The sequence below is a fragment of the Heteronotia binoei genome, chromosome 3 (assembly GCF_032191835.1).
Source record: "Heteronotia binoei isolate CCM8104 ecotype False Entrance Well chromosome 3, APGP_CSIRO_Hbin_v1, whole genome shotgun sequence".
NCBI lineage: Eukaryota > Metazoa > Chordata > Lepidosauria > Squamata > Gekkonidae > Heteronotia > Heteronotia binoei.
In genome coordinates, this window is record NC_083225.1 from 57,906,170 (window position 1) to 57,919,932 (window position 13,763).

Consider the following 13,763-nt stretch of genomic DNA (forward strand, 5'->3'; position numbering starts at 1 on the left):
TGTTGTGTAATGTCATCCAATTCATAGCTACAAGATCTAAAATGGCACCACATTCTCATGAAGAACTAGGAGACTCAGTATTGTCTAGTTTGGTCCTTCTATGTTGTGTAATGTCATCCAATTCATAGCTACTAATCTATTAATTTTATTTTATTTTATTTAGTAGATTTATAGTCCACCCTTCCCTATAATAGGCTCAGCAATCTAGTAAATGAAGCATGTTTTAGTCCTGAAAAAGATCTCACAAATCATACACTTTAAGGTGGATATAGTTGTGTTTAATGCAGACTACTGAATGACAAGACTTGGAGATCCAAATTCAAGATTTCCTGTGCAAGCATCCCTTTCTATGCACCATAATGCTGACTGTTCCTCTTTTTTTAGTGTTTAGGTTTAAAGATGTATGAATTGTAATTCACTGGTACCAGCCTAAGACTCTTAGCAAGAAGCTCCTTCTTCTACACTTGTAAAGCATACCTCGCAACTGAGAGTGGCCTATGCAGCAGAAAGAACACGGCATAGAGAAATTAACATTCACTATCCCTTAAACATGGCAAGTATAAAAGAAATGTCAGCAAATTTCTCATCCTCCTAAAGATACAGCAGCAAAGTTCTCAAAGAAGTGAATCACCAGGTTCCTCCCAACTTCAACCCACCCTTTTTATGCACAAGCAGTTCTTGAACAATGTTTGGATAGGTCACTTATGCAATTTGTTTGGTAATGTTTTTGTCATAAGAACGTAAGAGAAACCATGTTGGATCAGGCCAATGGCCCATCCACTCCAATACTCTGTGTCACACAGTGTCCAAAAAAAAAAAAGGTGCCATCAGGAGGTCCATCAGTGGGGCCAGGACACTAGAAGCCCTCCCACTGTGCCCCCCCAAGAATCAAGAATACAGAGCATCACTGCCCCAGATAGAGTTCCAACAATATGCTGTGGCTAATAGTCACTGATGGACCCCTGCTAAATTCAGCATGTTTACTACAAGCCAGGGCTTTTTTTGTAACAGGAACTCCTTTACATATTAGGCCACACCTCCCTGATGTAGCCAATCCTCCAAGAACTTACAGGGCACTTCTTACAGGGCCTGTTGTAAGCTCTTGGAGGACTGGCTACATCAAGAATGTGTGGCCTAATATGCAAAGGAGTTCCTGCTACAAAAAAAGCCCTGCTACAAGCAGTTTAAGAGTTTCAAGTACATGATCTGACACTAAGATGTAAAGCCATATGATCTGATCATTCCAGGCAGCAGAGATGAAAGTGACACATACGCACCATTGTTTCCAGTTCATATCCTGTGAAAAGGGAAAGAAGAGGAACAGGGACAACACGAGCCATGCCTTCCCGAACTGCAGTAACTTGCTCATCAAATTCATGGAGTCTGCAGAAAAAAATGCATGTCAATGAGGTGAGAATCTCTTATAGAGACCTAAAGAAGGTCACTGCATTTCCTATGAAATTTATTTAGATGAGTTTTGGAGAAAGTCTTCATAATAAATTAGGATGATAAATAAAGACTGATAATCCAGACAAGAAAAATATCACAAAAAAAATTACAGGTTTCTGTTGAAAAGGCAAATGCAAGAATAAAATGGTCTCAAACTAGCAAGATACTATCAACTATCTCAACCCCTAGATACTCTCTTGTTTTTTTCTACCATAGTATTTTCAGACCTATACCCCCCCTTCTCAATAAAGAAGCAAAATCTTGTTCAAGTAGCAAAATCATGGACTATGTCCAAGTAGCAAAATCATGCAATTTTCATCTCAACACAATTGCATTCTAAAAATTACACAAACCTGTAATTTATTGCCAGCCTCACATACTCTGCTCGATTATCCAGTGTTATGTGGGTATACTTGGAACTTAGCTGAATGTCTTGACCACTGGCATTCGGCACTGTAAAAGGCAGACTCATGGCTTCAAATTCTTCAGAAGTAGCTTCATTGTCTCGAATGTACATGAGCCCAGGAATAAAATCCTTATCAACCTTTCAAATTAAAAAAAAAAATAAAGCTTTTTTTCCCCACAGAATACCTTTTGTATATATGGAATTTCAATGACACTATTATGATGCCATAATCCAGCCAGCATCCAGAAAAGCTTAGGGTTGGGATACACCTAACAAGTTTAGCATGCCCTAACAGATTCAGTGCTGCTACAAGAAAGTACTTCACACAGTATATAAGTCTAGTGGCTATTACTCATGTAGCTAAAATGGGGCACAGAGTGGTAAGCTGCAGTACTGCAGTCCAAGCTCTGCGCACGACCTGAGTTCAATTCTGATGGAAGCTGGGTTCAGCTAGCTGGCACAAGGTTGACTCCGCCTTCCATCCCTCCAAAGTCGGTAAAATGAGCACCCAGCTTGCTGGGGATAAAGTGTAGATGACTGGGAAAGGCAATGGCAAACCACCCCATAAAAAGTCTGCCGTGAAAATGTCATGATGCGAAATTACCGCATGGATCGGTAATGACTTGGTGTTTGCACAGGGGACCTTTAACTTTTTACCAAGCACCACTTGCTTGGGAGCAGCAACAACAAGGAACAGCCACTGACCCTCAGAGCACACACAGTTTGCCACTGTGGGAAATTTGACTAGGTGGAGTCATCCAGCAGGGCTTTTCTTAAGGTATCATCAAGTTTTAATTATTTTTGCAAGCCAAATGAAAATACCTTACCTGGTTAGAATCAGAACATGGTCTGCCACTGAGGCACAGAAAATCAGCACAGAAATATAAAATTAATCCTTTGGAGCTAAAATTAAGTGATAACTGTAGTAGACTGAAAAGATACATAGCAATGGGTTAAGAAGAAACTTCCCTAACAATAAATCTTTCAAAAGGAACCTATTTTCTAATGTGTAGGATTCAGAACATAACACATAGGTTTTACAGTTTCTATCTTCTTACCCAGAACTCCACCAGTGATTATATAAACAATATGACTGACGCTTGAATGTTTCTGCTGGTGAACTGAGGGGGCCTTTGGAGTCTTATGACAGGACCCAAATCCAAACATAAAAACTGTATTCGATTATTTATTCATTTTATTTACAAAATTTATATCCTACTTTTCTTCTCTTACAAGGGCTGTCATTTGTGGTATGCAATTCTAAGCTTTTTTTTTTTGCCATCAAGTCATAGCCAACTTTAAGGCGACTTCATAGGGTTTACAAGGCAAAAGATGTTTACAGGTGGTTTGCCATTGCCTGCCTCCACATAGCAAGCAATTCCAGATATCCTTGGTGATTTCCCATCAAAGTACTAACCAGGGCTGACCAGCTCAACTTCTGAGATCGGGCTAGCCTAGGCTATCAAGGTCTAGTGAGTAAATCCCATTAAATGGTTTATTTCCAAACAGACTGTGGAGGAATTATAGGCAAGACAGGGCAGTTCTGTCAGCAGGCCTCTCTGTTTGGTTCTCTACCACAAGGCACTAAAAGAGGCTCTTTAGCCTGACAAGGCACCCTGCATTCTGCTCTGAAAGAACTGCTTAAGCTTCTGAGTTCCAACCTCAAAGTCAAAACATCTAGGGTCTGTGGTTCCAAGCTCTTGCACTGACAGGGAGGGTGATTTTAACTGAGTGACTGGTCAGAAAAGGGAAGACTGACAGCTAATCTGGCTTCTAAAGTTATCTAACACCAGTGTTTGAGATGCTAAGGGCCCTCTGCCAACACTGTGGTTAGGTCTTGTCAGAGCAGTCAGAATGCATTCCTAAATATATAATAATCCCTACATGAATAATAACTGTACTATTTGTTTATACTGATTTGTCTTTTCCCTTCTGAATACTGAAATTGCTTCTTGCTTGAACAGTTGTGCAGTATGGTTTTATTTCAATAAATCAAAGATACTTTGGAACAGGTTTTTTCTATCTCTCAAATTATGGGATTCCTGCCAGTTTCACCCCCCCCCCCGCCCTTTTCAAGCCAGGTGGGATGGAAGTCCTAGGAAAGGTTCCTATACTTCTAAATTCCCTAACATAAACATGTTTAGGGCTGTGCTGTTATGCCCTGATCTGATATTATTTTGTAAATGAGATATAAGAGGAAGAAGACTATGGGCTCACACATGTCCTCAACTGGCCATTCCACTTGTCTTACCTTCCTTACCACAGGTAGAAAATAATCATTGTCTGTAGCTGAATACCAAATATATTTCTTGTCAAGGGATACTGTCCTCTAGCAACAGAAGCTAGAACTAGGCTTGATCTTGAACTTTACTAATTTTACATGGAGGAATTTAAATTTTAGGCTTGCCTCACTGAGATCAGCAATTGTCAAATTCATTCCAGCCAACTGTTTCCACACGGGTTCCGCCAGGTTGAGGCTAAGAGGACTCCCGGTTCGAATTGCAATTCCAAGCAAAACTCCTGGGGTGTTTTAAAACAAAACATTTATATAGATTGGTATGCCATTCATTACGAAACTGTACAATTAGTAAAGATGCTGCAGCAATGTTTATACAAAAATTACCCAGGAAACGAAACATGTTCATGTGCAACAATGATTTTGCTGCAGGGTTCAGGAGGAAGCAGTCTCTGTTTGCGCCAGATTCATCCCTTCCATTGGGAGTCACGATCAGAAGTGGCGTCAGGCCGTTCTGAAGTTCTTCACACATTTCTGCTATTGATTCACTGTAACCACCCCCACAGTCATCTACAGATTCACCTAAGGGAAGGGAAAAAAATATTTTATGGGAACGTCAATGGTAATGACAAATTAATTTAAAAGCTATTAAACAACCGTGTCTGTCAAAACCATTATGTTCAGTATAAATGAATAGTTGCCAAATGTGTTTATTTTGCCACTCAGCTAATCTCAAGGAACCTAACAGGCAGTACATTTCAAAATACTGGTGGCTCATTAAGAATTCATTAGACCCAACAACATGTGCTCCAACTACAGAACTAGACATTCTGTGCCATCAGCATTATATATTCAAAAACACAGTTCCCCCCTCAATCTCAATTAACGTTCCAGAGATGTTCCATCTTTCAAATGCCACAATAATTGAGATGCATTTTCCCCCATCTGACACAGGACAGAAATTACTACCATGAAAAGAGAACACCCAGCCTAACAATGCATTATGGAAAATTAAATACGGGAACCTTTACAGTGTTAGTAATTTATTTCAGCATGCTTACAAGAATGCTGATATAACCTTGAGTTATATTATTTCAAATTAATCTGAAATTCAATTTTGTATTTCACCATTACCACGAAGTGAAAGAAGAAATCAGAAAACACTTTATTTGGTACAAATAAATGAAGGGGGCTCATAATTAACCTTATAGACGTTTGACTTGCAATTTCTATGAGTACTTTAGCTGGAACGGCTTTCTCCTTCAATGTGACAAACATGCAATTGTTTTGATTGTGAAGTTAGAAAAGCAAAATATATGAAAAATAAAGAGCTTACCGACAAACTTGACTTTCCAAACACGATGAGGTAGAAGAAGACTGTCAGGGCTGAATGAGCTCATTTTAGCGCACATCTGTCCAAAAACAGATTTTGTGCCATCTGGACCAGCCAATCCTCCTTTACTTCTAGAACGCTTTACCTGATTGGGGAGGGTGGGGGGAAGAATGCCATTTCAACAAACGCAAGTTTGTATGTTGCAGCACTGGGATACTTTTATACAAACAGAAAACTCTTACGTGTTACTAGTCCAATGAATTACCAGTCACTCATTACAGCAGGAATTTTTGAAGGCACACACATTGATGCCAGTGTGGCATTAGGCTAGACATCTAGAAGATCCTGGTTCTGTCAAAGTAGCTTGCTAGGTGACCTTGAGCTAGTCACACGTACTTAACCTAACCTATCTCACAAGGAAGGCAGAACAGCAATGTAAACCACTTTGGATCCCTGCTAGCAAAAAAGGCGGGGTATGTATACATGAATAAATAAAAGAGAGCAAAACTCATAACAGACTACACAGCCAATCAGGACCAACACAGGATTATCCAGTCCCATAAAAGGGTCTAGTCTCACAGCACAGTAGTCCACATTGTCAAAGGACTTCAAGGTCTCCTGCCTCCTTAACCCTGCAACTTCCTTGTAACAGTTTTCTGTAATGTACACATTGCACTTATTTGAGTTCCAGGTTCTACACCTCAACATTTCTAATTGAAATACAGCAGAAAAGACCCCTCTCATACATCCAGGAAAACTGGTTGTGTTCAGACATGATAGATTATTGGCCTGATTTTGTATTAGGCATTTCCTTAAGAATTTCCTTCTGGAAATATCATTTTCTATTTTTTCAAGACACAGTAAATATAGTGTTACCTAGTCCTCTTTTTGAACTCCATAATAACATTATTGTGATCTTTAAACCTTCTTAAATATACAAAAAAGAGCCCCGTGGTGCAGAGTGGTAAGCTGCAGTATTGCAGTCCAAACTCTGCTCATGACTTGAGTTTCATCCCAGCAGAAGCTGGGTTCAGGTAGCTGACTCAAGGTTGACTCAGCCTTCCATCCTTCCAAAGTCGGTAAAATGAGCACCCAGCTTGCTGGGGGTAAAGTGTAGGTGACTGGGGAAGGCAATGGCAAACCACCCCGTAAAAAGTCTGCCATGAGAACATCGTGATGCGACATCATCCCAGAGTCGGAAACAACTGGTGATTGCACAGGGGACTACCTTTATCTTTTTAAATATACAGAAGTTTCAAGAATGCAATGCCGGATACAATATACTCTCTGGCCTTAACAAAATCTTGTCTCTTCCATAACTGCACTTCATTCTCCCTTTCTGTCCCTCAGTCCACCTCTTTCAATCTCCAGGGAAAAAGAACAGCATACTAGGAAAAACCAATCTCCAAGAAAAAAAAAAGAACAGCCTACTAGGAAAACTAACAATGAGATAAAGGGAAACCTGGTTACATGCACCATGACTCTGATAGAAACAGGCCAAGCTTCCTTTACAAAGTGCAATCCATATGATAAAACAATACTTTATATTCAGGCTTGAAGAAATTCTTTTTGAAAAGGCACTTCTGGCCTAAGGCCTGACATTAAACTTTTCCACGTCAGTGAATGGAGAAGAAAGTTCTTATAATAACCACTTCCTTCACCAATGTGACCACATGTGATGCCTAAGAGTTCAGTTTCCTGATCTTTAATTGTACTTGAGGCCATTTTGATGTGCTCAGAGTCATGTAAGCAAAGACTGATCAAAATCATGTGAGAGAGAAGGTATGGCAATAAAGCATAGTTTCCTTTTCATATCCCTACTTTGTGTTTTAATGAATGTATAATACAGACAAATGTATTATACTGGTATCAACAAATGACCTTTTTATGCTGCACTCAGATGACTTCCTCTTTTCCCCCAGGTTTAGTGTCTCTTTTTAAAACAATCATACTAAAACAAAGGAGAAATCACATATTAAGAGAGATTTACAATATTAATTGCTTAGACCAGATGAAAAAGCATTCAGATTTAACTGGGCCTTGCCTCTAAAAGTCACAGAGTTGAATTTCCATGTGCCCAATCTAAGCAAGGTTTACTGCCACATCTGGTCCAACTTTGAGGGGCAAATGACACAGCTATACAAATTAGGCTCTCATGCGCAAATAAGGAAAGTACAATTCTAGACTTCTACCACGCATGGACCTAATAAGAACCACTGTGATGTACTGGCTAACAATGTTTAGTAAAACCTTTTTAGAAAAACGTTATAATCTTTTATACATTACAACAGCACAAGAAAGGTCCATTCTCCTATTACAATATTACAAGAAAGGTCAATGAGCACCTGGATATAGGCTTATTTCGTCAGTGAACTTCCTCAGGAGTAGTCCTTCCCATTTCTTTCTGAGTTGTCAGCCTCTTGTAACAATTCAATGTAAATGCTCTTCTGCAGCATCTTCTTCTTCAAGTTCTCTTCTTCAGTCCTGAACTTCTTCTTTAACCAGAATAAAAGCCTTCTGGAGTTTAATGGCAAATTGCTCTCTACAATATTTTTATAAGAAGCAAGCCATTCCTTTAATGCAGGAGTATGCTTGTGCCAACATGCTCTAGAGGGTTTTTTGTATCCAGTTAGAGAAGAGGTACAGGACTGGTTTGCCCAAAATTATAAACTTAAGTGGCATTGAGCATTTTGCCGTCAAATAGGAATGGTTTGCTCCAAATAAAAATAAATAAATAAAGTTGTAGAGAGGATGAGAGCATATTTGCCATCAAAAGTATTAATATTCTAATAAAAATATTGTAGAGAGCAATTTGCCAGCAAACTCCAGATTACTTTTTGCATCTGGTTAAAGAAGAAGTTCAAGACTGGCTTAAGCTCCTAATAAAAATATATCACTTCAGTAGTATTGAGTGGATGAGAGAACTTGAAGTTGCACTCTTCCAAAAGGAGGCAGCAAAAGAAATCACTGGCATGACAATCCCCAAGATCAAACACCAGGAGACTGAATGGAAGTGTTTATGTTAACAGCAGCCTCAGGTTCAAACTGCAACTCTCTTACCTGTATTCTGTTAAGTTCTACAACTGGCCCATGTTGACGATCTCTCACCATTGTTGCTTGCACAACTTTTCTGAAAGCTGCCTCCTAAGGAAGACAAAAAAAAGTGTGTCTCTACTGTATGGGCCTGTTTTTCAGGTCTCTTGAATGGTCTCTTGAATGGGCAGAGCACAATGGGACACAAAGCAGGAGACAAAAGAATTAGATCAAGAGTGTTGTGCTGGCAGGATGGGGGCAGCAAATGAAGGCAACCTATGCCTGAAGGCATACCAGAAGAGCACATAAGCAACAGCATTGTCTTGCACTTTCTCCAAAGTATCCTGTAAGGATTCATTGAGAATTAACAGAATTCATGCTATAAGGGATGCAAGGCTAAAAAAAATTCTCTACTTGTAAACTTTTGGCCTCATTAACTGCAAGTAAGTTGATTTGTGCAAAAGCTGATGGTGATATGTTTTGGTTGATTATGTTGGTAATTTATTTTGTAATGGTATCCTCTTCGTTATAGGATTTATTGCTTTATTTATTACTGTGATTTCTTAGTTCTGCTACTATTTTGTAGTAAACATCATTGAAAAGAAATCCTAACAAGCAGCTTGTCACAAGTTGCAACTGCTGCCATTTGGATCATTTCCTGTTCTTGTGCCATTTTTGCCTCTCACCACAAGCAACCAGGCAACTACTCAACAAACTGAGAAAAAGATATTCCCTCCCTGCCTTGCCACTGAAAATGAGGAAGTAGCGGATCCTTCATAGGGTTGCCTTCTTTTTGCCCTAGCAGGGCTTTTCCCGGTTCGTTTTATTGCAGACTGTATTGTAACTGCTGTAGCATCACCCAGCACAGAGGGGCACTGATGGGAGCAGCTGCATCAGTTATTCTTCAGCTGATAAAAGAAGACACCTTGCAAGAACAAAATGGTTGACTATCTCATTCTTTTGTGATGGTGTCAGAATTAATTCCACCAGTGAATCAGTGGTCATTTCTGCTGCATCTGTTCTGATGATGGTAAAAAGGAATCTCCCCACAGCCCCTGACACCTCTTGTAGGCTATTATCCCTGCTGTTCCACTGGATGGATGTTTACATCACCTTGGTAGACTGGATCATGTAAAAAGACCAGAAATGCAAAAGTGTGCTAGTGGAATTTCATTAATAATTATTATCAGAGTCCACATCGCTACAACAAGGAGCTTACGCAGAAAACCCTAGGATTTATACATAATACTTTTTCTCTTGAGAGCTTCACACACTGTTACTTCAACAAACAAAAGTTTCTTAGCATGTGATTTTTAGTGGAATGCTAAAGTCTGACAGATACCTTTCCTTGAGATATCAAAATTCCACGTAATGTATCAAATCCCACTGATGGACCCTGGCCAGTCTCATCAAGGCGTCCTTCAAGATCAAACATGGGAATGCAAGGGCAAAAGAGTTCAGAGATGTGGTGCAGCAACAGCAACCTGTTCCTCAAGGAAATTATAGGAATTTCTTGCAGATGATTGTATTCCATAGGAACCTAGAACAATCACATTATTTGGGTTTAAGGTGTGCTTAACCATTAATATGCAATTGCTATATAAGATATTACCAGAATTCAGTTTACTATGTTTGTTGTTTGGTATTAACAAAGCTTTACACATGACACAGACATATAGGATTTCTGAAGTCTAGTTAGTTGTGCCATAAGGACTTCTGTCAACATTGCCTAGAGAGCCGGACAGCAATGCCACTTTAGATAATTTTTTTATTTTTTTTATTTATTTAGGATTTATATCCCGCCCTTCCCACAAGTGGCTCAGGGCGGCTTCCAAAAATTGGTCAACATAAAATTAAACACTTTTAAATATATAGGCAATTAAATATTTAAAACAGTTAAAACCTTAAAACCAATAAACATTCCAGTTACATATAAAACAGACGTCTGGTAAGCTACATTGAGTTCTCATCTTAGCTAGGTGTAGGCTAACCGGAAGAGGGTCGTCTTACAGGCCCTGCGGAACTGAACAAGGTCCCGCAGGCCCCTCACCTCCTCCGGCAGCTGGTTCCACCATGTAGGGGCCATAATGGAGAAGGCCCTTTCTCTGGTGGATTTCAAGCGGGCTTCTTTTGGCCCAGGGATAGTGAGGAGGTTTTGTGTTCCCGACCTCAGTGCTCTCTGGGGAACATGTGGGGAGAGACGGTCCTTCAGGTAGGCAGGTCCCAGGCCATATAGGGCTTTAAAGGTAACAACCAGCACTTTGTACCGGACTCGGTATATCACTGGAAGCCAGTGAAGTGAAAAGTGAAAGAAGAGAAACCAATCTCCTTATACCTATTCTCACCAATTTCCATCTCATAATGAAGATAATTCTCCCTTTTGCAGTAAAATTTGAGCATCCTCGTATTAGAGTTTAATTTAACAACAGCCAGAAGGACAGTAGTTCTCACTATACTAACCACTAAAGCTTTCTAGGCATTTCTGTGATTTTACAGCTTGCATCTGCACACAGAGAACTAAATGCAAGGCACAGCAAATACAGCTTGAACAAATTCTCTGTATTTTGTGACTTTTCAGCAAGACCTGCAAAAAAATTTTATGTTCATTTTTTATTGCTATCCATTTTTTGACTGGGATCTAAAGAGATTTATCACACTGTTTTCCCGTCCTCCACCTCATCTTCACTGTAACAACCCTGTAAGGTAGGTTAGGGCCAGAGTCAGTCAGCAAGCTTCCAACAGCAGAGTGGGGATTCAAACCAGTTGTCCCAGCTCCTAACCCAATACTTCAAACACTATACCACTTCAGCTCCCTGTTTACCTGCCTGGATCCTCCTCTCCCACCCACTTCGTCACATCACCATATCTGATGGCCGCATGGTATCACGATGTCATCCCAACAGTCATCAGTTTTATGATGATGATGATCCTAGATCAGTCAACATCCCAATACTGAGAACTGCCCATATAAATGATCCTGGAATAAAGAAAAACTACAAATTGTACTGAAGCCGGACAACCCTAACAATAATGTTACACAGCCAATTACTTTAAAATGTACTCAACAGGATGTTTTGCCAACCATGAGTTTAAAAAACCCTGATCATAAAGAGAGCATTTTACCTGGGTTGGGAGCTTGCCTGCGTTAGCAGGCTTACTGGTGGACCAGGCTAAGGTATGTGCTGAGCCACAGGCCACTCTGTTGATCTTTTTACCCTGAAGTGCTGCAACCAGCCGTGGTCTTTGGATAGCATTAGTTGTACCATCGCCAAGCTGACCTTCATCGTTATCGCCCCAAGTGTACACTTCACCTAAATCAACCAAAATGGTTGTATTAGAGTGATAAGATGTCAAAGACGGCGATTACAAATACAGCTTTGGAATGCTGAATCATACAAAGCATTACACACCATTCCAAACTGTAACTATCTGTAGGAAAGGCCGACAAGAAAAATGCAATTTGTTTGGTTGAATTTAAAAGAAAACTGGCTAAAAACTCGCAGGTGTTTATTTTCATAGTCCCTATGCATTAATATCTCATTACATGCAGAACAAACAAGTGGGAATACCGGAACAGGAAGAAAAGACTAGGGACCCTAAGAAATAGGAGAAGCAATATTAATGGTATCCACTTAGGAAATTGTCAAGGAAATTTTTCAAATAAAGAAGGGCCATGGTTTATTGATGTTTCAGTGACTTTCAATGTGTGCATACACAGACAGCCCCTCCAATTCCACTTCTTCAGCAGCATTCCTCACTTGCAAATCTGCTCTAAATCCTATCTATCTCCTTACTCCAGCTATTGAAGCCATCTCACTTAACCCACAGTATACTAGGCAGAATACCAAACAAAACACTTTGTGGCAACTACATTAAAATTAGCCACTTTCCAGGTGTGCCACATGGGAAGCACAGCATAACAACCCAGAGAGTCACAACGAAATAGGATTAGCATTGATACGGCTTAGTTCCATACAATGGAAGCTTACTAATGGACAGCTCTCCAGGTAGTTAAAAATATCAATTATATTTCTAACATGAGGGGCTGAAATAAAAACACAGCTGTTCCTAAGATCACATTCTCAACTTTTCAAAAATGAAAACCACCGTTCAGAAACTATGACGGGAAGTGGAACATCTTAACCTTTCCCCTCAACATTTGCTTATAATTGCTCTCCTCAGCTGCTTCCCCCCTTTTCTGCTCCCCAACAGGTGAAAGAATGTAGGGAAAGGGTGATTGAAAGCCAACTTTTTTATTTTGTTATTTTAAGTCAAGTCAGGAGACTGATACCATCTGCTGCATGGTATCTTGTCTTCCCCTCATCAAAAGTATAAGAAAACAATACAAAGTCTATTGATCAGACAAAGGATCTGTTCAGTCCACTATCCTGTTCAAACAACAGTCAACCAGATGTTTCCAAGGAACGCACCAAAAGGGCTCCATGGCAGCATCACTCTTCTACTGTTTTCCTACAGTGTCTGGCATTCACAGGCACTCTTCCTCTTTACATTACAAATACAGCTCCATATTTATAAGAGAGGCACATTCTTCGCCAGCTGAGTGGGAGGAGATCAAAACAATGGACTTACCATGAGGGTTTTTATTAATCAGTGGATTAGAAGGTATCCTTGTATGGGCCATCGTTAGTGAGTGGATGTGCAAGAGAGAGCTGCTAATTTCTTAAGGTGTTTCAGCAATTTTGTCTGTTTCCCCTTCCCAAATGAGGTGACAACTATGGAATCTCATCCATCCAGAGACTGGACACAGCATTGACTCAGGAGGGGCAGGCACCTCCTCAGGATAACGGAAGTCTTTCCAAAAATTTACATATGCCTCATTCATAGAGGAAGAGGAGGCACAACCTATACAAGGGTATCTTCCTCCGCTGATGGAGAACTGAATACAACAGTCTACAAGAGATCCTGGTCTCACTGGGGCATTCTGATCTCTTCCACACTTTTGAACCAGTACTTAATTGAGAAATACTATGGCTCATTCAAGCCTATCCAACAACTGTGGCCTCTGATCTGGGAGTCCTCCCTTCCAGTGAATGGTTGCAGTTTAAGATTGAGTAATGAAGAAATGTAAATAGAATAAACTCAAAGTCAACACGGTAATTACTGCTTCATATTTTTGAGATGTGAACACTAGCACTGCCTCAAAATTCTTGATTCAATTTAACCTCCTAGGGAGGAAAACATTGAAAAGGGGGAAAGGAGCACATTAAAAAGGATGTAAAAGCAAAGAGAAAGAAGTGGCCAAGAAAATACTGAATGGAGAACAGAAAAAACAGCCAGGGAAAGAG

At 40.0% G+C, this 13,763-nt stretch overlaps 1 protein-coding gene across 5 annotated transcripts in view; it reads right to left on the bottom strand.

The window, feature by feature from the left end:
- The window catches only part of LOC132568251 (E3 ubiquitin-protein ligase HERC2), a 130,742-nt gene that overhangs the window by 4,862 nt on the left and 112,117 nt on the right, over positions 1-13,763 (bottom strand). For all 5 annotated transcript variants that reach the window (XM_060233872.1, XM_060233876.1, XM_060233875.1 and 2 more), the window contains 8 exons: positions 11,581-11,768; positions 9,800-9,997; positions 8,485-8,568; positions 5,428-5,569; positions 4,479-4,673; positions 4,263-4,375; positions 1,803-1,993; positions 1,278-1,383 (listed from right to left, as the gene is read on the bottom strand). In XM_060233872.1, coding sequence (XP_060089855.1) covers positions 1,278-1,383; positions 1,803-1,993; positions 4,263-4,375; positions 4,479-4,673; positions 5,428-5,569; positions 8,485-8,568; positions 9,800-9,997; positions 11,581-11,768 — 1,217 coding nt within the window. The remainder of the gene's footprint in view (positions 1-1,277; positions 1,384-1,802; positions 1,994-4,262; positions 4,376-4,478; positions 4,674-5,427; positions 5,570-8,484; positions 8,569-9,799; positions 9,998-11,580; positions 11,769-13,763) is intronic.